Source organism: Hypanus sabinus, assembly GCF_030144855.1.
Source record: "Hypanus sabinus isolate sHypSab1 chromosome X2 unlocalized genomic scaffold, sHypSab1.hap1 SUPER_X2_unloc_1, whole genome shotgun sequence".
In the NCBI taxonomy this organism is placed as follows: Eukaryota; Metazoa; Chordata; class Chondrichthyes; order Myliobatiformes; family Dasyatidae; genus Hypanus; species Hypanus sabinus.
The window spans coordinates 42,136-66,258 of NW_026778979.1; the positions used below are offsets into that span (position 1 = coordinate 42,136).

The window sequence follows — 24,123 nt, forward strand, 5'->3', positions numbered from 1 at the left end:
TTCGGAAAACGGAATTAAATAAAGATGTTGTGATAGCAGTATTTCTTGATACTGAAAGGGTAAATGATATGGAAGGAAGGAGTTTTGATTCAATTATGGAAATTGGGAGTGAGGGGTAATTGTATAGTTTTTCAGAGTTTTTTTTATTTGGACGAACTGTGCAAGGACGGGTCGGCATGTTATGTTTGTGCTTCTATGAGACAGAGAATGAGATCCCACAAGGCAGTATTTGTAGCCCTTCATTATTTAATATTATGATTAGCGATATTTTCTCTGAGATGGGAAAATGGGATTCCCTGGGTAAATCACAATATACAGATGATGTAGCTTTATGGATTTGAGGTATTAACTGCAATTTACAATTAATAGGTCAAACAGTGGGCAGATTGATGAGGATTGTAAGCTTTCAGTCGTTAAAACACATTGCGTGGTTTACAACCAGCATTAATAGACTTGCACTTGATTTTAAATTATATGATTAATGTCTTGAGGAAGTGTCAGTGGTAAGATTTCTCAGTATGTGGATGGATAATAAGCTGACGTGGAAGCACCTATCAGTAAAGTAATTGATAAATGTAAAGGAGCTTTAAATCTCCTCAGGCATCTATGTGGGTATTCTTGGGTGCAACATGATAATCTTTGTTGACCAATTATATTTGTTTAATTTGATCTGTTCTTGATTATGTCTGTGTGGCTAATGGATCAGCTTCATCCTAAAATTAAAAAAAAATGTTTGTATGTGATACAATTACAGACTTTCAGATTGTTTTCTAGTGCAGTAATGTTGTCTCCTGTTTTGGCTTTGCTGATTGCAATGGGACAATTGCCCTCAAAGTAGCAGAGGTTCAAGTTGATGTCAACATACTGGATTAATTTGCGGGTCAAGGAAATGATCATCCTGTTAAAGGTGTGCTGGAGGACGGTTGGGGACATCACAAGAAGAGTGTTTTTTGTTTCGGGTGGCTGGGTTCTTATCACGCTGGGAATACGGGTGTATTTGATGATACAATATGTCACACTGGAGCTTTCTCTGTAACCCCACCTTGTTTTTTCCACTGACTTCAGTTGATTTTAGGTTACACGATCGGATTCAGTTCTGCCTGAGAGTCTGTTGGTTCATCAGTATATTAATGAAAGTTATTATCATACAGTAACTATTTTTACAGATGAATCAAAAGATAAGTTAACTGGGGATGTTGGTGTGGCTGTTTTTGCGTGACTGAATTGCAGGTAATGATAAAGAAATGACTTGTAGCCATTTATCAGCAAAGGAAGCAGAATTCTTTGCCAACAGTTTAGGCTTACAGTGGGGGGAGGAAATTGGTCCTTATAATTAGTTCAGAATACATTTCGGTTTTGATGAGTCTTAAACAGGTCATTCTGGCAGTCGGTCAGATTGACTGATGGAAACTTGTCAAACGGTATTTCATATATAAAGTTTGATTTATATGTCTGCACATTATGGGGCCTGCACATCAGACTGTTGAGGGAAATGATGATGTTGACTGTTTAGCACCATAAGCTGTTAAATATTAAGCTGTGGATATAGACTTGCCACTTAGCAAATTAGAAGCTAAAAGGTTGGTAGTGTTAAGAATTAGGGGCTTATGGCAAGACGTAGGATAATGGACGTAAAGACAGACACCTTTACAGAATACATAAACCTGTTTGGTTTACAGAAGAAGGGCTTAAAACAAGTGAAGGAATGATATTCACATGACAGAACTATCGAAACTATGCTTAATTATGGCTTGTAACTAATTGGAAAACTTCATTCTGTGTCGTGTACATTTTGTCATTATGAAACCGTCGAAACACATACTATTTCAATGTGAAGCGTACAAGGCTGAAGAAAAATCAAATGCAGTCTTCAGTACAATCTTTGCGAGGGTAGATAGTTTTCAAATAAAAGCTATTAAATTATGGGACTGACTTTAAATCAATTCACAGTTTGAGCTGAAAAAGGCACGTAATAATTGTGTTAAACGTAAGGAAATGACATAAAGGGTAGCAAAGGTGAGTGGGCTGTAGGATTACTGGGATGCTCTATTTATTTATTTATTAAATTTTAGAAAATTACAAAGAATAAATGTAATGAAAAATTAGTAAAAAAAAGAAAAATAATATTAGTCATCCTCCCCCTCCCCACCTTAACCCTTATCTAAAGAAAGAAATAAAGAAGAAAAAGATTGCCTCGATATTGGAGGATACCCACATGCTCCATGGAGTTCAAAATAATTTTAATATTTATTCTTACTTTCCCCAATTACATTATAATTTTATCTTCAAAGGACCTATATATTTAATCCTATCTTTTGTAGGTATGGGAGCCAAATTTTGAAAAATATATCATATTCATTTCTTAGATTATATGTAATTTTTTCAAGTGGAATACAACTATATATTTCATTAATCCAATGATCCATAGTTAAATATAACTCAGATTTCCAAGTAATTGCGATAACGTTTTTAGCTACTGCCAATCAATATTTATAATTTTTTTCTGATACTTATTCAATTTAATTTTCGGTATTGTCCCTTCAATATCTCCTAATAAAAATAATATTGGACTATTTGGAAGTTGAACTCCAGTACTTTGTACCAATAAAAGTCAGATATATCGAAAATGGTTGAATTTTAAAACAAGACCAAGTAGAATGTAAAAAAGTACCAATTTCTTGATTACATCGAAAGCATTGGTCAGACATATTTTATTTTCTGTGGTGTTATATATAATTGATGTAAAAATTATATTGTATTAATCTAATTTGAACATTTATTGTATTTATCATACTATCAGAACATAATCTTGACCAACTTTTTCCAACAATTTTAACATTCAAATCGGTTTCCCATTTTTGTCTTGATTTTTCCTTTTTGAATTAATATTTCTATTTCACTAAGTTTTGGCATCAACATTGTTTGACCCAGCTTTTCTCGTAATTGCCCTTTAATTGAAAATAAGAGAAAAGAGTGTTGTTTGATATTTTATATTTATTTTTTCATTGCTCAAACGACATCAATACAATTACGTATATATTTAATCCCCTTTTGGAACCAATTATGTAAAAGTTTATTATCCATTGTAAACAGAATAAGCCTATTTTGAATTAAAGTTTATTTTTGCTAATAAAGATTTCTTTATCTTATCGTCCATATTTACCTTATTCCATAAATCATTCAAGTGTCTTAATATAGGAGATTCTTTTTTTTCCCCGTATCAATTTGGATTCCCATTTATATGTAAAATCTTCTGGTATGTTTTCTCCTATCTTATCTAATTTTATTCTAATCCATGCCGGGTTTTTTTTCATCAAAAAAAGATGCAATAAATCTAAGTTGAATTGCTTTATCATAATTCTTAAAATTTGGAAGTTGTAACCCTGCTAAATCAAATTTACATCTCAATTTTTCCAATGATATTCTTGACATCTTTCCTTTCCAAAGAAATTTCCTTACATATTTATTTAGTTCTTGAAAAAACTTCTGCGGTAATTGTATTGGTAAAGTTTGGAATATATATTGCAATCTATGGAATATATTCATTTTTACAGCATTAACTCTACCTATTAATGTTATTGGTAACATCATCCATTTATCAAGATCCTCTTTTATTTTTTTTTTAATCATGGCAAATAATTTTGTTTATATAAATTTTTTACATCATTGTCAACTCTGATACCTAAATATTTTATCCCATTTATTGACCATCGAAATTGAGTTACTAATCGACATTGATTATAATTTCCTTTTGTAAGGGGTAAAATTTCACTTTTATCCCAATTTAATTTATACCCTGATACTTTCCCGTCTTCTTCCAATTTAAAAGATAATCTTTGCAAAGATTGTAATAGGTTTGTAAAATAAATCAAAACATCATCAGCAAATAAATTAATTTTATATTCTTCTTGATTAACTCTAAAACCGCCAATATCTGAATCTGTTCTAATTAATTCAGCTAATGGTTCTTTTGCCAATACAAATAAAGCAGGTGATAACGGGCAGCCTTGTCCAGTTGACCTCGTTAAGCAAAATGGTGTTGAAATCTGAGCATTTGTAACTACTTCAGCTTGAAGATTAGTATTTAAGGTTTTAATCCATTGTATAAAAGATTTTCCTCGCTCATATTTTTCCAATACCTTAAACAAAAAAATCCCATTCCAATCTATCAAATGCTTTTTCTGCATCCAAAGCAAATGCTATACTCATTTTCTCTCTTTTTTGTGCCAGATGAATTATACTAAGTAACCAGGTTAGATTATCCATTGATTGTAATAAAATCTGTTTGATCCATATGCATTAATTTTGGTAATATTTAGATATTCTATTAGATAAAATTTTTGCTATTATCTGATAATCTGTATTCAACAAAGAAATAGGCCTATATGATGTTGGTTTTAGAGGATCTCTTTTTTTGGCAATACAGTTATGATCGCTGTTAAAAAAGATTGTGGGAGTTTATGCATTCTTTCCACTTGGTATATTAATTCCATAAAGGGAGGAATTAATATATCTTTAATTTTTTTTATAAAATTCAGGAGGAAAACCATCTTCTTCTGGGGATTTGTTACTCTCAAGTGATCCTAAAGCTTCTTCAACCTCTTTTAATGTAAAGGGCATATCTAATCCTTTCTGTTCTTCCAAATTAAATTTTGGAAGGGTTATTTGTGATAAAAATTTATCCATCTCAGTAATCTTATTTTGTGATTCTGATTGATATAGTTCAGTATATAAAAAAAAATAAAGTTTCATTAATTTCTAAAGGTTTATCAGCAACCTTATTTACACTTGTTCTAATTGCATTTATTGTTTTAAAAGCCTGTTCTGTTTTCAACTGCCAAGCAAGAATTTTATGTGATCTTTCACCTAATTTGTAATATTTCTGTTTAGTTCTCATAATTACTTTTTCTGTACGATATGTCTGGAGTGTATTATATTGTAGTTTTTTATTAACAAGTTGTCTTTGTTTTTGTTCTGTCATATATCTTTGAGATTCTTTTTCTAACTTTATGATATCTTTTCCCAATTTTCCTTCTTAATTTTAGATGTATAACTTATAATCTGACCGCTTAAATATGCTTTCATCGCTTCCTATAATACAATTTTACCCTCAACTGAATGTAAATTTGTATCCAAAAAAAATTGAATCTGTTTTTTCATAAAATCACAAAAATCTTGATGTTTTAATAAAATTGTATTAAATCTCCATCTAAGCTTTATGTCTATTTGAATAAAATGAATAATCTCTTTCTCTTGGATTAATTTTCCTCCATATATCAATCAGGTTTAAATCTTTCATTAATGATAAAGTTAGTTTTATTACTTTTAATTTTGTAACAACTTTAGTTGACCTATCCAAAACTGGATCTAAACAAAAATTAAAATCTCCGCCTATTAATATTTTATCATTTGCGTCAGCCAAGTTCAAAAAATCTTCTTGTATGAATTTTGCATAATTTTCATTTGGTGCATAAATGTTCATAAAAGTCCATAATTCTGAAAAAAATTGACAATGTATAATCACATATCTCCCCACAGAATCAATTATTACATTTTGTATTTTAATTGGTAAAGATTTATTAACCGAAATTTCAACTCCTCTCGATTTTGAATTAAATGAAGTTATTATAACATTTCCAACCCAATCTCTATTTAATTTCTTATGCCTGTGAAATTACTGAACACATCCTGGCCAGAAAAAAAAACTTAATCCCAATCCATTCTTCCCAGATCCTTTTTCATTTCCACAAAATTGGCCGTTCTCCAATTTTACCAGAACATTAAGCTGCAGTTCTGCCCCTCACTAATAGCAGTAATGTCGTTATCCCACGTGTCAACCCAAGCCCTAAACTCATCTGTTTTACCGACAATACTCCGTGCATTGAAATAGATGTACCTGAGAATATGTATATCGTCTGCTTTTTTTTTCATTTCCGTTTATACATGCAGTCCTCTCATGTTCCTTATCCTCCTGCACCTCACTATCTGCTCTGACACTCTGGTTCCCCTCCCTCTGCAAATCTAGATTAAATTCCCCGGAGCAGCACTGGCAAATCTACCCGCAAGAATGTTATTCCCCCCCCCCCCCACGCCCAGTTTAGGGGCAAACCGTCCCGTCGGAACAAGCCCCACCTTCCCGGGAACAAAGCGCAATTGTCCAGAAACATGAAGCCCTCCCTCCTGCACCATCTCCTTAGCCACGTATTTAGCTGCACTCTCCGCACATTTATATTTACAGGGACTTTACTCCTGACGCCGGTCCCGGGACCCGACCGGTTTACAGACCCGGAGCGGAACCGGAGCAGATTCTCAGCCACTGGTTCACATCCCCGGTCCGGAAGAGAGGATAAAGTTTCCCCGTGAATTTATTCCCAGTGAAGGTGTGGAGATGGGACTTGGTCTCCGCGTTGTAAAATGAAACTGTCCCGGACTCGTAACTGAGATAAACTCCCACCCTCCCGGGGATGGGACCGGCAGCGAGACGGGACTCGGGGGAGGGGGGACCGGACACGTCATAATCCCGATGTAACACGTCACCAAACCGCCCGATGACCCAGAATCCGGTCTCCGGACTCAGACTGACCCGTCTCTTCCTCTCCACAGACTCTGCGGCGACTCCCAGACACCAGCCCCGATTCCCCGTCACCTCCACCTCCCAGTAATGTCTCCCCGATGTGAATCCCTCCGATCCCAGCACACAATCCCAGTTTGTGAATCTCTTCCCGGTGTCAGGGAGATTCCTCTGGGTCCCGGTCCATCTCACACTCTTCCGATCCTCAGACACCTCGAGCCACGGACTCGCCGTTTCCACATCCAGGGTGACAGAGACTGGGGGGAGAAGCAGAGAATTAGAGAGTCCCCGGGGATCGGGGGGAGACTCGGACAGCGCGGCCCCGGGGATCCGGGGGAGACTCGGACAGCGCGGCCCCGGGGATCGGGGGGAGACTCGGTCAGCGCGGCCCCGTGGATCCGGGGGAGACTCGGACAGCGCGGCCCCGGGGATCGGGGGGAGACTCGGACAGCGCGGCCCCGGGGATCGGGGGGGAGACTCGGACAGCGGGGCCCCGGGGATCGGGGGGAGACTCGGACGGCGCGGCCCCGGGGATCGGGGGTGGGGGCGGACTCGGACAGCGCGGCCCCGGGGATCGGGGGGAGACTCGGACAGCGCGGCCCCGGGGATCGGGGGGAGACTCGGTCAGCGCGGCCCCGGGGATCGGGGGGAGACTCGGTCAGCGCGGCCCCGGGGATCGGAGGGGAGACTCGGACAGCGCGGCCCCGGGGATCGGGGGGAGACTCGGACAGCGCGGCCCCGGGGATCGGGGGGGAGACTCGGACAGCGCGGCCCCGTGATGGGGGGGAGACTCGGACAGAGCGGCCCCGGGTATCGGGGGGAGACTCGGACAGCGGGGTCCCGGGGATCGGGGGGAGACTCGGACAGCGGGGCCCCGGGTATCGGGGGGAGACTCGGACAGCGGGGTCCCGGGGATCGGTGGGAGACTCGGACAGCGGGGTCCCGGGGATCGGGGGGGAGACTCGGACAGCGGGGTCCCGGGGATCGGGGGGAGACTCGGACAGCGGGGCCCCGGGGATCGGGGGGAGACTCGGACAGCGCGGCCCCGGGGATCGGGGGGGAGACTCGGACAGCGCGGCCCCGTGATGGGGGGGAGACTCGGACAGAGCGGCCCCGGGTATCGGGGGGAGACTCGGACAGCGGGGTCCCGGGGATCGGGGGGAGACTCGGACAGCGGGGCCCCGGGTATCGGGGGGAGACTCGGACAGCGGGGTCCCGGGGATCGGGGGGAGACTCGGACAGCGGGGTCCCGGGGATCGGGGGGGAGACTCGGACAGCGGGGTCCCGGGGATCGGGGGGAGACTCGGACAGCGGGGCCCCGGGGATCGGGGGAGACTCGGACAGCGGGGTCCCGGGGATCGGGGGGAGACTCGGGCAGTGGGACCCGGGGATCGGGGGGTGGTGGAGATCTCAGGCGCGGTCGGGTGGCCGACACGAACCTTTGATTCGACAAAAGCAGATGTCTCCACAAGGGTTTTCCGCTGAACAGGGGAAACATCCTCGCTCACTCCTGCCTGTTGACCCCTGAAAGAATTTTGTGTTTCCATGAGATCTCCTCTCATTCTCCGAAACTGGGAAAAGAGAACATAGAACAGTACAGCACAGGAACAGGCCCGTCATACAATGTTCACTTTCATTTGTGAGTGGGAAGTGGGGCAGTGTGATGGTTTGAAACAGTAAAGGAGGTGATGATGGGAACCGGTAGGGGAGAGATGAATGGCAGATTGAACCAGGAGGGGGTGGGGTGGAAACCCTGTGGGTGATCTGTGTGTGTAGACGTAATGAGAAGCTAGAGGGGGCAAAGATGGCAGATCAGGATGACTTTGTCCCCTTTCCCAGAGCCCCATCCCCCGCAGCCCCTCATTAGGACAGGGGATGAATTTACAGGAACCCTTAAGCAACACAGGTCTGGATGAAGTGTTTCAGTCTGAACCGTCGACTGCTACTCTTTTCCATAGAAACTACCCGGCCTGCTGTTCCCCCAACAATTTGTTTGTGTTACTCTGCTTTAAATATATTCAATTATTTGGCCCCCACCGCTGCCTGTGGCAGATTCCCTATCCTGTGGATAAAGGAATTCCTCCGCATCTCTGTCCTAAATGGACATCCCTATAGTCGGAGGCTGTGCTCACCGTTCCCGACCCACCCACATCCTCCCAACATCAACTCTCTCCAGACAGGTGTCAGAGAGATCTGGCGAGACCCTTCATCAGGACCTGTGTAGCCTGAATTACCAGCATCTGCAGATTTTCTCCTGTTTGATTTTTAATGCAGGAGTTAATAAGTAAACTTCTTGATTGGCCAGAGTCTCAAAAGTTATGGGGAGGAGACTGGAGAATAGGGTTGAGAGGGATGATAAATCAGCCATTCTTCTAAACTCCGGTACAGGCCCAGAACCATCAAACACTCCTCATATGTTAACTCTTTCATTCCCGGAATTATTCTGGTGAATCATCTGCACCCCCTCCAATGCCAGCACATGATTTCCGATGGAAGGGACCCAAAACTGCTCACAGTACTCCAAGTGTGGTCTGACCAATGCCTTATAAATCCTCAGAATTACATCCTTGCTCTTGTACTCTAATCCTCTCGAAATGAAAGCAAACATTGAGTTTGCCAATCTTACCACTGACACAAACTGCAAGTTAACCTTCAGGGAATCCTGCACAAGGACACCCATGTCCGTTTGCACCTCTGATTTTTGAATTTCGCCCTGTTTACAGAATTGTCTATGCCTTTATTCCTTCGATCAAAGTCGTACCTGCCTAAGTTTGTACCTGTCAAACTCTACCTGTACTACAAGATCCCTATTCCGTATACTGGTGCATTCAAATAAGACCATAAGACAAAGCAGCAGAAGCCGGCCCTTCGGCCCTTCGAATCTGCTCCGCCATTTTATCATAAGCTGATCCATTCTCCCATTTAGTGCCACTCCCCCACCCTCTCACCATGACCTTTGATGCCCTGGCTACTCAGATACTTATCAATCTCTGCCTTAAATACACCCAATGACCTGGACTCCACTGCCGCAACAAATTTACAGATTCACCACCCTCTAGCTAAAAAAATTTCTTTGCATCTCCGTTCTGAGTGGGCGCCCTTCAATCCTTAAGTCATGCTCTCTCGTACTAGACTCCCCCACCATGGGAAACAACTTTGCCACATCCACTCTGTCCATGCCTTTTAACATTCGACATGTTTCTGTGAGGTTCCTCCTCATTCTTCTAAACTGCACGGAGTTCAGTCCAAGAGTGATCAAATGTTCCTCAGATGTTAACCCTCTCATTCCCGGAATCATTCTGGTGAATCTGCTCTGAACCCTCTCCAATGTCAGAACAACCTTTCTTAAATAAGGAGCCCAAAACTGCACACAGTATTCCAAGTGAGGTCTTACCACTGCCTTATAGAGCCTCAACATCACATCCCTGCTCTTATATTTTATTCCTCTAGAAATGAATGTCAACCTTCTTCACCACCGACTCAACCTGGAGACTAACCTTAAGGGTATCCTGCACGAGCACCCTCAAGTCCCGTTGCATCTCAGAACTTTGAATTCTCTCTCCACTTAAATAATAATCTGACAACGTGCATGACCATACACTTTTCAACATTGTATTTCATTTGCCACTTCTTTGACCATTCTTCAAATCTATCCAAGTCTCTCTGCAGACTCTCTGTTTCCTCAGGTGGGGGAGTTTCCACCTACCTTTGTATCATCAGCAAACTTAGCCACAAAGCCATCTTTTCCATAATCCAAATCGTTGATATACAACGTAAAAAGAAGTGGCCCCAACACGGACCCCTCTGGAACACCACTTTTAACTGGCAGACAACCAGAATGGGATCCTTTATTCCCACTCTCTGTTTCCTCCCAATCAGCCAACGCTCTATCGACAGATGTAACTTTCCCGTAATTCCATGGGCTCTTATCTTGTTGAGCAACCTCATGTGTGGCACCTTGTCAAAGGCCTTCTGAAAATCCAAATACACAACATCCACTGCATCTCCCTTGTCCAGCCTACTTGTAATCTCCTCAAGAGATTTCAATGGGTTTGTCAGGCAGGATTTTCCTTTAAGGCAACCATGCTGAGTTTGGCCTATCTTGTCATATGCCTCCAGGTACTCCGTAACCTCATTCTTGACAATTGACTCCCACCGATGTCAAGCTAACAGGTCTATAATTCACTTTTTGCTTCCTTGCCCCTTTCTTAAATACCAGAGTGGCATTTACAATCTTCCACTCCTCCGGAACCATGTCAGAATCTATTGACTTTTGAAAGATCATTGCTAATGCCTCCGCGATCTCCACAGCTACTTCCTTCAAAACACAAGGGTGAATTCCATCTGGTCCTGGAGATTTATCTACCCTGAGACTATCCAGCTTCCTGAGTACTTTCTCTGTCGTAATTATGACTGCGCAAACTTCTCTTCCCTGACACCCTTGAGTGTCCGGTATACTGCTGATATCTTCCTCAGTGAGGACAGATGAAAATACTCGTTCAGTTCCTCAGCCGTCTACTTATCTCCCATTACAATTTCTCCAGCATCATTTTCTATCAGTCCTATATCCACTCTCACCGGTTTTTTACTCTTTATATACTTGAAAAAGCTTTTGGTATCTTCTTTGATATTATTTGCTAGCTTCCTTTCATAGTTCATCTTTTCCCTCTTAATGGCCTTCTTAGTTTCCTTTTGTAAGCTTTTAAAAACTTTCCAATACTCTGTCTTCCCAGTAATTTTTGCTTCCTTGAATTCCCTCTCCTTTGCTTTTACTTTGGCTTTCACTTCTCTTGTCAGCCACAGTTGCATCTTTTTCCATTCGAAAATTTCTTCTTTTTTGGAATATATCTGTCTTGCACATTCCTCACTTCTCGCATAAACTCCAGCCACTGCTGCTCTGTTGTCCTCCCGCTAGTGTCCCTTCCCAGTCAAATTTGGCCAGTTCCTCTCTCGGCCACTGGAATTTCCTTTACTCCACTGAAATACTGACACATCAGATTTCTGCTTCTCTTTCTCAAATTTCACAGTGAAGTCAATCATGTTAAGATCACTGTCACCTAACAGTTCCTTCACCTCAATCTCTCTAATCACCTCTGGGTCATTACACAATATCCAATCCAGTACCTCTGATCCCCTAGTGGGCTCAACAACAAGCTGTTCTGAAAAAGCATCTCGTAGACATTCTACAAATTCTCTCTCTTGAGATCCAGTGTCGACCTGATTTTCCCAATCCACTCGCATGTTAAAATCCCCTCAATTATCATAACACTGCCCCTCTGGCAAGCCTTTTCTATTTCCTGTTGTAATTTGTAGTCCACATCGCTGCAGCTGTTAGGAGGCCGGTAGATAACTGCCATCAGGGTCCTTTTACCCCTGCGATTTCTTAGCTCAACCCATAAAGATTCTGCACCTTCCAATCCTATGTCACCTCTTTCCCATCCCCCTGCCAAATTAGTTTAAACCCTCCCTAACAGCTCTATTAAACATTTCTGCTATGATATTGATCCCCTTCGGGTTCAGGTGTAACCCATCCTTTTTGAACAGTTAATACTTCCCCCTAAAGAGATCCAATGATCCAAGAATCTGAAGCCCTGCCTCCTGCACCAGTCTCTCAGCCACACATTCATCTGCCTGATCCTACTATTCTTGCCCTCGCTAGCACGTGGCACAGGCAGCAATCCTGAGATTACTACCCTGGAGGTCCTGCTTCTCAGCTTCATTCCTAACTCCCAGAAATCTCTCTTCAGGACCTCCTCCCTTTTCCTCTCTATGTCATTGTTACCATCATGTACCAAGACAGCTGGTTGCTCGCCCTCTCCCTTCAGGATATTCTGGACCCAATCCGAGACATCCCGTACCCTGGCACCTGGGAGGCAGCCCACCATGCGGGTATCTCTATCAGGCTCACAGAATCTCCTGTCTGTTACCCTGACTATGGAATCCCCTACGACCACCGCATTCCTCTTCTCCCTCCTTCCCTCCTGCACAACAGCGCCAGGCTCAGTGCCAGAGACCCACTCACCGTGGCCGTCCCCTGTCAGGTCATCCACCTCAACAGCATCCAAAACGATATACTTGTTGCTGAGGGGGGCAGACACAGTGGTGTTCTCCACTACCCTGGCATTTCCCTTCCCTCTCCTGACAGTCACCCAGTTTTTTGACCTCTGTAGCCTAGGGACGACTACCTCCCTGTAGCTCCTGTCTATCACCTCTTTGTTTTCTCTAATAAGCAGTAGGTCATCAAGCTGCTGCTCCAGATCCCTAACACGGTCTCCGAGAAGCTGAATCTCGGTTCACCTGGTGCAGATGTGGCTATCAGGGAGGCTGGAAGTCTCCCAGGATTCCCACATCTGACACCCTGAACAAAGCACTGACCCTGCAGACATGCTACCTAATTCTACAGGAATGAAACAAAGAAAGATAGGTCTACTCACCCACTTACTTCGCCAAGCACATGAACTTTTTAAAGCATTAGCTAATGTGCCCTGCTGTTCCCCTGTCCGTCCAGGCCGATTTGCCAAGGGGAGAAAAAGAGTCGGTGCCTCGCTCTCGGCTCTTCCCGTTACCACCTAAGCCCGTTGAGCCAAAGCCCTACACTCTGCTGCCACCCACTCCGCTGCCCGCTGTATAGGGTGGTCATCTTTTTAAACTCTCCGTGCTGTCCTGCGCAGTCTCGCCGTTCTAGTACGCAAAGCTTTTTTTTACACTGCCTTCCTTCAGAATTTAGCTCCCACGCCGCCCTTCTTGTCCCAATCTAAAAAAAACACCTTCAGTCATGTATTCATCAGCCTATTCCACACTGTCCACATGAAATTCAGCAAGGCCTTTGATGTCGATGATGGACCACACTTGGAGCATTGTCTGCATTTCCGGTTCCCGAATATGGGGAGGATGTCATTACACTGGACAGGAGGCTTCAGGAGGATGTTACCAGGACTGGGGGCTTGGGTTAAAAGCAAAGAGTGAGTAAGCTTGGGCTATTCAGCTGTAGTGTAGGATGTTCAGGTGTGACCCCTTATCAAGGTAAATAATTCTAAGGAGCTTAAATAACGTTCTTTTTCCAAGAAATGGGAGTACAGAACCAAAGGCCTCCGATTGAAAGTGAGATGGGAAATCGGGTAACATTCTCAGAGAGAGGGAGGTTGGTGAACGGAATTTGCCCTCAGACGCTATCGAAACAGGTAAAAAATAACATATTTTAAAATAAATACACAGATGGGAAATGGTTAGAGGGATGGGGGGGGGGCAAACACACACAAATGGGACATGCTCAAGAAGATATCTTAGTCTTGCAGATTGATGAAGTGGGCTGTGAGTTCAACATCCATCAAACCCTCTCAGATCATCCTGCTGAGGAATCTCACCCCGGAGTCTGTCTGTGAAGTGTTGATGTGACGTCACGTCAGATGGCAGCTCAGTGCCACAGAACAGACAGACTGGGTAAGGACGGCAGATTTCAATCCTAAATGGGAATTTATGCCTATTTCTGTGGCTGTGTGTCACACTCTGATAGTATATCGCGCGCGCGCGTGTGTGTGTGTGTGTGTGTTGATTGTGGTAAATATCCGTGTGGAGTGTATACACATTGAAGGAGAGTATGCACATTGAAGAAGTTTTTATGTTACAGTGTGTCATCACAAGTCTGGTGTGTGTTGACAATGTGTCACACGTGATTGAGTTGTTTAAATCAATAAATGACTGTCTCTGAAGAGACTGGTTTCCAGGTTACTGAGGGAAATAACAACGTACATTGCTGAGGCTCTGACTACAATCTGCCAATCCTTCCTGTGTATGTGTGTGAGGGAGCTTTGCCAGGCCGCTTATGCTGTGTGTGCTTCTCCCGAGATGAAATCTTGACCCATGTCAATGCTTGTTGGTGTGTCCGAGCTCATTCTCACAATGCTTCAATGTAGTGGTCTGATCACCATAAGACATAGGAGCAGAATTAGGCCATTTTCCTATCGAGTCTGCTCCGCCATTCAATAATTGCTGATCCTTTTTTCCCTCCTCAGCCCCACTCCCTGGTCTTCTCCCCGTAACCTTTGATGCTGTGTCCAATCTAGAACCTATCAAGCTCTGCCTTAAATACACCCAACAGGTTCCACAAATTCACCAGCTGCTGGCACAAATTTCTCCACATGTTTTAAATAGATTCCCCCTCTGTCTTGAGGCTGTGCCCTCTTGTCCTAAACTCCACCACCATGGGAAACATCCTTTCCACATCTACTCTGTCTAGGACTTTCAACATTCGAAAGGTTTCTAGGACTTTCAACATTTGAAAGGTTTCAATGAGATTACCCCTCATCTTTCTAAATTCCAGCGAGTACAGACACAGAGCTATCAAACGTTCCTCCTATGATAACCCTTTCATTCCTGGAATCATCCTTATGAAATGAACCTTCTGCAATGCCAGCACATCTTTTCTTAGACGAGGAGCCCAAAATTGTTCACAATACTCAAGGTGAGTCTTCACCAGTGCCTTATAAATCCTCAGCATCACATCCCTGCTCTTGAAATGAATGCTATTTAAACCGATTGAATTCAATGCTAACATTGGATTTGCCTTCCTCACCACTGACTCTACCTGCAAGTTACCATTTAGGAAGTTCTGCAGAATGACTGCGAAGTCCAATTTCGTCTCAGATTTTTTTGATTTTCTCCCCATTTGAAAAAAAAATCTGCACATTATTTCTACGACCAAAGTGCAGGACCATGTATTTTCCAACATTGTATATAATTTGCCAATTTCTTTCCCATTCTCCTCATCCAAGTCCTTGTCAGGCCTAACTGTTTCCTCAACACAACCGGCCCCACTGCCAATCTTCATATCATCTGCAAAACCTGGAAACAAAGCCATCTACTCTAGGACAAGAGGGTATGACTTCAGGATTGAAGGACGTCCTTTTAGAACTCAGATGCAGAGAAATTACTTTAGTCAGTGTCTGTGGAGAATCTGTGGAATTTGTTGCGATATGTGGCTGTGGAGGCCAAGGCATATTTAAGGCAGAGATGTACCGGTTCTCATTTAGCCAGGGCATCAAATGGTATGGGGTGAAAGCAGGGGAGTGTGGATGTCCGGAAGAATTGGGTCTTCCCATGACTGAATATTGGAGCAAACTCAATGGGCCGAATGGCCTTTTTCTGCTCCTCTATCTTATTGTCTATTCCATCAGCTAAATCTTGATATACAGCATAAAATGAAGGTGTCCTAACACCTGTGTCCCTGTGGAACACGAGTCACTGGCAGCCAACCAGGAAAGGTTCCGTTTACTCTCCTTCGCTGTTTCCTACCAATCAGCCAATGTTCTAACCATGCCTGTAACTTTTCTGTAATACCATGGCCTCTTAACCTGGTTACCACCTTCATGCGTGGCACTTTGTCAAAGGCCTTCCGAGATTCCAAATATACAACATCCACTGCATCCCCTTTATCGATCCTGATTGTAATCTCCTCAAAGAATCCCAACAGGTTTGTCAGGCAGGATATTCCCTAACGAAGCCATGCTGACTTGTCCTATCTTGTCCAGTGTCACCAAGTATTCCATAGCCTCACACTTAACAATTGACTCCAATTTCTTCCCAACCACAGAGGTGAGGCAAACTGGTCAATAATTTCCTTTCTGCTGCCTTCCTCCTTACTTAAAGAGTCAAGTGACATTTGCCATTTTCCAGTCCTCTGGCACCATGCCAGGGTCCAATGATTTTGAAAGATCATTTGGAATGCCTCCATAATTTCTACTGCGACCTCTTTCAGAACACTGGGGTGCAGTTCATCTGGTCTGGGCGACTTATGTACCTTTAGGGCTTTCAGCTTTTTGAGCAGCTTGTCCCTTGTAACGGTAACTGCACTCACTTCTCTTCCCTCGCACTCTTCAACACCGGGCACAGTGCTGGTGTCTTCCACGGTGAATACTGGTGCAAAATATTTGGCTTATCTGCCATCTCTTTATCCTCTGTTATTATGCATCCAGCCTCATTTTCTAGCTGTCCTATATCCACTCTCCTATATCTCTGTTTTATTTTTTTACAATACTTGAAAAACAATTTGATATTGTTTGCTATCTTGTTTTCCAAAGATAGGTGTGTAAAAAGGGCCAGAAGGATCATTGGATACCAGAGTCACCCCAACCACAAACTGTACCAGTTGCTACCATCCGGGATACGGTACCGCAGCATAAAAGCCGGGAGCAACAGGCTCCGGGACAGCTTCTTCAACCAGGCCAGTTCAATTCAAATCAATTTCTTGTTTATTTTTTCCCACCCAATCATCCTTTTAATTCCCCTCTGTAGATATTTAAAAGCTTCCCAATCCTCTCCCTTCCGAATAATTTTTGTTTAGTTGTATGCCCTCTCCTTTGCCTTTACATTAACTTTTCTTCCCTTGTCAGCCATGGTTGTACTATTTCGCCATTTGAGTATTTATTTATTTTTGGAGTACATCTATCCTCATTTTCCCAGAAACTGACACCATTTCTGCTCTGCTCTCATCCCTGGCAGCATCTCCTTCCAATTTGCTTTGGCCAACTCCTCTCTCAGACCACTGTAATTTCTTTTACTCCTCTGAAATACTACAATGTCAGGCTTTACTGTCTCCTTATCAGATTTCAAGTTGAACTCGGTCATGTTGTGAGCTCTGCCTCCTAAGGTTTCTTTTAACTACTCACCTCTGGTTCAATACATAACACCCAATCCAGTAGAGCTGTTCCCCGAGTAGGCTCAACGACAAACTGCTCTAGAAAGCCATCACATTGCATTCAACAAACTCACTCTCTTGAGATCCTTTACCAACCTGATTTTCCCAATTGCCCTGCATGTTTAAATCTCCCATGATTATCATAACAATGCCCTTTTCATCAGCCTTTTCTATTTCCAGTTGTAATCTGTGGGTGCCAACCCACTGACTGTTGGGAGGCCTGTATATGACTGCTGTCAGTGTCATTTTTACTTTTGCAGTTCCTTACCTCAACCCACAAGATTCAACATCTTCCAATCCTATGTCACATCTTGCTACTGATTTACCAGCAGAGCCACACCACCCCCTCACCCGACCTTCCTATACCACCAATACATTGTGTAACCTTGGACATTCAGATCCCAACTACAACCATGATTCCGCGATGGCCACAACAACATCACAACACCAGTTCCTCTGGTTGGATCCAAACTTATGCACTGGTGTGTTAGTGCATTCGCCTGGGATTGGAACACAGTGGTTCATCCGCCAGTCCCGTGTATTGGTTGTATTGTGACCCTGTGCTGGTGTGTCCAGGGGTCTGACATCTCCAGCTGACCATGTGACAGTGATGCCTCCCAGTCAGTGGGGTTGATGTGGAATAAACTTCAGTTCCCCTGCACCCCAGTATTACAGACAATCTTTGCCTCAAATTGGAAGTAAATTGATCTTCATAAACAAGGAGAAATGAATCTTTGTAAGTTTTACCTCGATTAACAGCACCAAGCGTTTCTCTCAGCACTGTGTTCAACAAATAGAGGTGATCGAATTTTTCAACCGGTAGGGTCTCATCTGTCACTGACAATTCCTGGACATCGTCATTAATCCTGTAAATATTAAACTGCTGGTTATAAATTGCTATTCTGAACTATTTTCAAATCCATTCAGGGTTTCAGTAAAGAGCCTGTCCTACCTTCTGTTCCGACGAGCTTCCTCCTGAAATAAATAAAACGCAAATCTGATTAGACTTGGACTTACTGTCCACATCCTGAATTTCATCCAAATCATTACAAGGTGTTGAAAATTCCCACTCCCACAATCACTCAGACACACGGACAATACAGAACCATGGGGTAAATGACAGGGAAAGTTTCTGAATGTCAGACCATTACTGAGAGGATGAAACTTACAGGGAGGACAGGACAGGCTGTGCATTATCATCTGGATATGACGTCAGTGTGATAGGATGGAGGAATTTAAGATCAGTGATGTATGTGATTGTGTGCAGGTGGAGGAAGTACCTCTATTTATGGGGAGACTCGTGGGGAGATGTAATTCCAGATGGATTTTAACAAATTCCACAAGAAATTTAGTGAGGAGGATGTGAAACTCGCTGCCACAGGAGTGGATGAAATGGAACAGCAGAGTGACTGTAATGGGGAGGCTGGATAAACAGGTGAGGGACCAGAGATTTCGGGGCACTGTTGCTGGTTGTGGTGAGTAGGTGGCAGGAGGATTGTGAAGCAGGGATACTGATAGAAGATGGACCTAATGGCCTGTTTATGATAGAGAATGGGATATAATCCCATGCGAAATATATCCAAAAAATAAAGAGACAGTGAAAGTTTCCATAATCTGATGGAAACCGGATATGGAGGATAAGTCTAATGTGTGGGTCACATTCTTTGTTCTCACTGATTGACAGAGAGACCCTCACACCAACTGCATCAGACACTCTCACAGCCTGTGACTGGAACCGGGTGTTAATGGGAGTTTCAGAGGATATTTAATGTGGTAATTAAGGAAACAGTCAGCAGCTCTGTGTTATGATCGGAGTAAATAATTTCAGAGAGATTTGCATTTTGTCCTGGGGTGTACAGAAGTTGTGGAAGCCCAGTTTTAGGACAATAGACAATAGGTGCAGCAGTAGGCCATTCGGCCCTTCTAGCCAGCACAGCCATTCACTGTGATCATGGATGATCATACACAATCAGTACCCCGTTCCTGCCCTCTCCCCAAATCCCTTGACCCCACGATCTATAAGAGCTCTATCTAACTCTCTCTTGAATGCATCCAGAAACTTGGCCTCCACTGCCTTCTGGGGCAGAGCATTCCACATATCTACCACTCTCTGGGTGAAAAAGTTTTTCTGCATCACTGTTCTAAATGGGCTACCCCTTATTATTAAACTGTGGCCTCTAGTTCTGGACTCACCCATCAGCAGGAACATGCTTCCTGCCTCCAGCGTGTCCAATCCCTTAATAATCTTATTATTATGGGACAACAACAACCCTGAATCGTTGCATCAGTTGCCTGGTGAGAAACAGTTTACTGCCATTTGTAAATGCTGTGTGTAGGAGCAATGCATCTGTTTTCTGTCTGCATTGTATTCTGTGTTACGTGTTTATTATGGTAACTCGTCACGTGAGTGGGGATGTGGTAAAGGCGAAGGGGAAAGGTTACGTATCTGTACTTTGTTCTGGGCAGTTTTGAGCTGGGGACAGGCGGATGTCATTCTGTTCTTGACCGCTGTGTTGCAGCTTACTTTACAATGAATTACCCTGAAGTTTCATCGCTTCAAGATTGTATTTTGCTAATGAAGGACTGAAAGCGTATCTTGGACATTTTGAAATGTCATTATTGGAGTGATGGGAGGGCGCATCATGCAGGTATAACAACTTGTGTGAGGTCGCCAGCAGCGGCAATTGATTTGTTAGAATTGGCCTCTGCGCTGTGTTTATTTCAAATATACCACTGTTCATTCAGTGCCCTTTGACAGAAACAAATTGAAATATAATCCCTCACCTTGAGAAATATCACACCGTCTTTCTGATCCATCTGTTCCTTTAACTTAGTGATTTCCTCCTGAATACTCCTTATATTCTCTTGAAGTGCTAGAAGATTTTTCTCCATTGTGTTGAGAATCCTCTTCTCTTCTTCCCTGAGATCCCTGAGTAAGCTCTGCTCTTTCTCAGTGATAATCTGGCGCAGTTCAGCAAACTGGGATGTGACGTGGGACTGAAGGCTGTGTGACTGTTCCTGTCGAATGAAAGGTGAAGATTAATATACTGCATTGCTGTGCTCTGTTTCCTTTTGTCGTTCAGTTCGGTCTATTGGAGTCTATGCTACTTCTGAGAGCATTCCCGTCAACACCATTCCCTCACGTTTTCCTGAAACCTACTCTCACTTATTGACACATAAACTCCCATCTGATTCACGCACACCCTCCCCACCTTTACAGGGTTAACGGTAATTAGCCATTCATCCGGCATGTCCTTGAGATGTGTCGGAGTCTCTCGTGGTCACAGGGGGAGCATGCAAACTCCACACAGACAGCACCAGAGGTCAGGATCGATCCCAGGTCACTGGAGCTGCGATACTCGGCTATTCTGCATTAAAGGGAGCAAAACCCGACAGTAATATCAGAAATTCCGCTCAAGAAGCCTCACCCGAACTCCAGAAATCTTCTCTTTCTGTTGCTGCTCCTTTTCCTGGAAGTCTGATTCCTTTTTTGTGAGAGAGTCTAAGGAAGATTTTAGCTGATCCTGGAAGTCAGAGAGCGAAGGAAATAGAAACAAAGATGCATCAAAAGAAACAGGTGATCAAACCCGATTATCACAGAAAATGCCGGAGGAACTCAGTGAGTCAGGCAGCATCTATTCAGGGGAAATAAACAGCCGGTGTTTCGGGATGAGACCCTTCATTAGCACTGGGAAGGAATGGACAGAAGCCAGAATAAAAAGGTTGGGGACAAGAACCAGCTGACAGGTGACGGGTGAGACAACGTGAGGGGGAACGTGGGGGAGGCTGATGAAGTGAGAAGCTGAGAGGGGACAGGTGGAAGAGGTAAAGAGCTGGAGAAGAAGGAATCTAATACGAGAGGACAATCGACCATGGAAGAAACGGGAGGAACTGAGCTGTTTGCGGCCCTCAATGGTGACGAGGGAGGAGGTTAGGAGTCAGGTGTAGCACTTGTTCCGCTTGCAGGCGTCAGTGAAAGTTGCAAAGATTGATGTGTTGGTTATGGAGTCTCGTGTGATGCTATGTAGGACAAAGGAAATGTGTGAAGTATTAAATTAACGTTAGTTTTTACCATGTATTTTTTAACAGCTTCTTTAATCGGCCTGAAGCGGTGCTCTCTGTGTTCCTCCGCCACTGCACAGATCATACAGATCAGTGTCTTGTCCGTTTCGCAAAACAGCTTCAGTTCTTCCTCATGTTCCTCGCAGTGACGTTTACTTTCCTTCCCTTTCGGATTCAGGTTTAGATTTCGAGCTTTTTCAGCCAGATTTGCTAAGGCCCGACTGGCCCTGAGGGTGCGGTCAGCAAACTCCTCTCTACATTCCGGGCAGGAGTTTCTCTCCTCCCTTTCCCAACACCGTGTGATACAAGAGCGACAGAAGTTGTGTCCACACTCCAGTATAACCGGATCGATGAAGAAATCCAGACAGACAGGACAAATTAGCTCCTCGCTCAAACTCTCGGCCGCTCCTTTCGAAGCCATGTTAACTCCAGCACTTCCTGATTCAGAATGCTTTCACTTTCGGGGAGTTGCTGATCCCCTGCAGTACCGGGATTGTCCACTACGCGCGCTGCAGACTCGGGGAATCACACAACACACACACAATGCTGGTGGAACACAGCAGACCAGGCAGCATCTGTAGGGAGAAGCACTATCGACGTTTCGGGCCGAGACCCTTCGTCAGGACAGCTGGTGTGGTACACTGCGTCGAGTGCTCCCGGTGTGGCCTTTTATATATTGGTGAGACCCGACGCAGACTGGGAGACCGTTTCGCTGAACACCTACGCTCGGTCCGCCAGATAAAGCAGGATCTCCCAGTGGCCACACATTTTAATTCCACGTCCCAGTCCCATTCTGATATGTCTATCCATGGACTCCTCTACTGTCAAGATGGAGCCACACTCAGGTTGGAGGAACAACACATGGGCAGCCTCCAACCTGATGGCATGAACATTGACTTCTCTCACTTCCGTTAATGCCCCTCCTCCCCTTCTTACCCCATCACTGACATATTTAGTTGTTTGTCTTTTTTTCTCTCTCTCTCCCCATCACTGCCTGTTCTCCATCTCCCTCTGGTGCTCCCCCTCCCCCTTTCTTTCTCCCGAGGCCTCCCGTCCCATGATCCTTTCCCTTCTCCAGCTCTGTATCCCTTTTGCCAATCACCTCTCCAGCTCTCTGTTTCACCCCACCCCCTCCGGTCTTCTCCTATCATTTCGCATTTCCCCCTCCTCCTCCTACTTTCAAATCTCTTACTATCTCTGCTTTCAGTCAGTCCTGACATCGACAGTGCTTCTCCCTATAGATGCTGCCTGACCTGCTGTGTCCCACCAGCATTTTGTGTGTGTTGTTTGAATTTCCAGCATCAGCATATTTCTTCGTGTTTGCTCCGGGAATCAACATGGTTTTGCTGGATGTGTTCAGTGGAAATTCTGACCATTTCTATGTTTAGTGTGTGAGCAACCCCATCTTGTAAAAACCCAGTGCGACAAAAACGTCAGCTGAATCTCTAAAGGCCTCATCCCTGCAGTCGGAAGGACCTTCCCCTGGAAGACGATTGAAGTCCTGCGCTGAAAGGAGAAGCCGTCTGCCCCCCTGGGGTGGTTCACTACTACAATAACTGTGAGGCTTCCTCAGCCAACCCGGCCTCTCCCTGTCCAGTGTAGAGGATCCCTGTAGTTCCAATGGTGTCCCTGTAGTCTGGAATGTGTCATTCGGCAGTATTCCTGTACGACAGCGGTTCTCAAACGTTTTTTAATGCCAAAGACCAATACCAGTAACAGGAACCGTGGACCCCAGGTTGGGAACCCCTGCTCTCCCGACATCTCGATGTGATGGCAGGCCAACAAGTTTCGTGCATCTTTCCCCGAATAGATGATCTTCCAGCAGCACTCGCTGTCCGTTTTCCTGCGCGTCCTGGGAACAGCCCGAGGATCAGTGAGCCTTCTGTCACGCAGCTGCTGTGGCACAGGCCCTTGCATCTTTCTCCACAGATCTTCGCCAGCCCACAGTCCGCAAAGAGGTGAGTGGCCGTCTCGTCTCCACTGCAGTAATCTCGGGGCAGCGCGCTGTGGGATTGATCTCCGGGCATGCAGCAAGGATCAGACTGGGAGGGGCCCGAATCGCCGCCAGACAGGTGAGGTCTTGCTGCCCGTTGGAGAGATCTGGTGATGAGGCATTCTGCCAGATGGTCTGGACTGTCTGCTCAGGGAACCACTCCACTGTGTCCATCCAGTCCTTCTCCTGCAGTAACTGCAGGACATTCCGTGCTGACCACTGTCTGGTGTTCTTGTGGTCAAAGCTGCTGGTCTGAAAGAACTGTCACCAATTTCATTAACACAAGCTTCACATGGAGAAGCTTCCTGACTGAGACAGACACAGTCTCACAGGGTATTTACAGGGTAGGGGCAGGAATGATGTTTTTCCTGGCTGGGCAGTGGAACCAGGGATCACAGACTCAAAATCCGAGGCCACCTCAGCAGGACTGAGATGAGGAGAAATTTCCCCAACACAGTGCAGTGAATATTTGGAGTTTTCTCCACAAGTTTCCTAAAGTAAACGGACATATTTAGGAGCTCGGCGATGTTGGGAACGTTTCAGGAAAGTGGCGCTGAGTGCAAAGTTCAACATGTTCTGAGTGAGGGGCAGAACAGCGCAACGGGCCGAATGACAACGCCTGCTCCTGTTTCTTATTTTCTAAATCACGAATTTACCTTTGCGCCTTGTTCTCCCTTGGCCTTCCGCCTGTCGGATTGCACAGGGGAGCGGTGAGAGCTCCGGAGATCCATCAGCAGCCGCTGCGGTTATTTCATGCTGTTGTTATTTTATCGCTGTTTCTCTGTTTTTGCACAGTTTGTTACC

At 44.4% G+C, this 24,123-nt stretch overlaps 1 protein-coding gene across 2 annotated transcripts; it reads right to left on the reverse strand.

Annotated features, from left to right (window-relative positions):
• Window positions 1-6,107: 6,107 nt before the first annotated feature.
• On the reverse strand, window positions 6,108-21,778 carry LOC132385683 (nuclear factor 7, ovary-like). Of its 2 annotated transcripts, XM_059957887.1 has the most exons (7): window positions 21,337-21,778; window positions 20,693-20,788; window positions 20,049-20,282; window positions 18,217-18,239; window positions 18,012-18,130; window positions 8,011-8,142; window positions 6,108-6,828 (listed from the first exon to the last, which is right to left on the reverse strand). In XM_059957887.1, the coding sequence occupies exons 1-7, from the start codon at window positions 21,745-21,747 to the stop codon at window positions 6,278-6,280; spliced, it is 1,566 nt and encodes a 521-aa protein (XP_059813870.1). In that variant the 5' UTR covers window positions 21,748-21,778; the 3' UTR covers window positions 6,108-6,277. The 2 variants fall into 2 exon arrangements, with proteins under 2 accessions (XP_059813870.1, XP_059813871.1); XM_059957888.1 differs by lacking the exon at window positions 8,011-8,142.
• Window positions 21,779-24,123: the final 2,345 nt, after the last annotated feature.

Bases quoted from the DNA above. Each gene is read 5' to 3' on its own strand.
- LOC132385683 (XM_059957887.1), bottom strand. From the start codon at position 21,747: ATGGCTTCGAAAGGAGCGGCCGAGAGTTTGAGCGAGGAGCTAATTTGT. The intron at 18,131-18,216 runs GTAGGACAGGCT...TAATATTTACAG, and splicing joins GAAGCTCGTCGGAACAGAAG to GATTAATGACGATGTCCAGG. The intron at 8,143-18,011 runs GTAAAACTTACA...CTCTTTTCCCAG, and splicing joins GCTTGGTGCTGTTAATCGAG to TTTCGGAGAATGAGAGGAGA.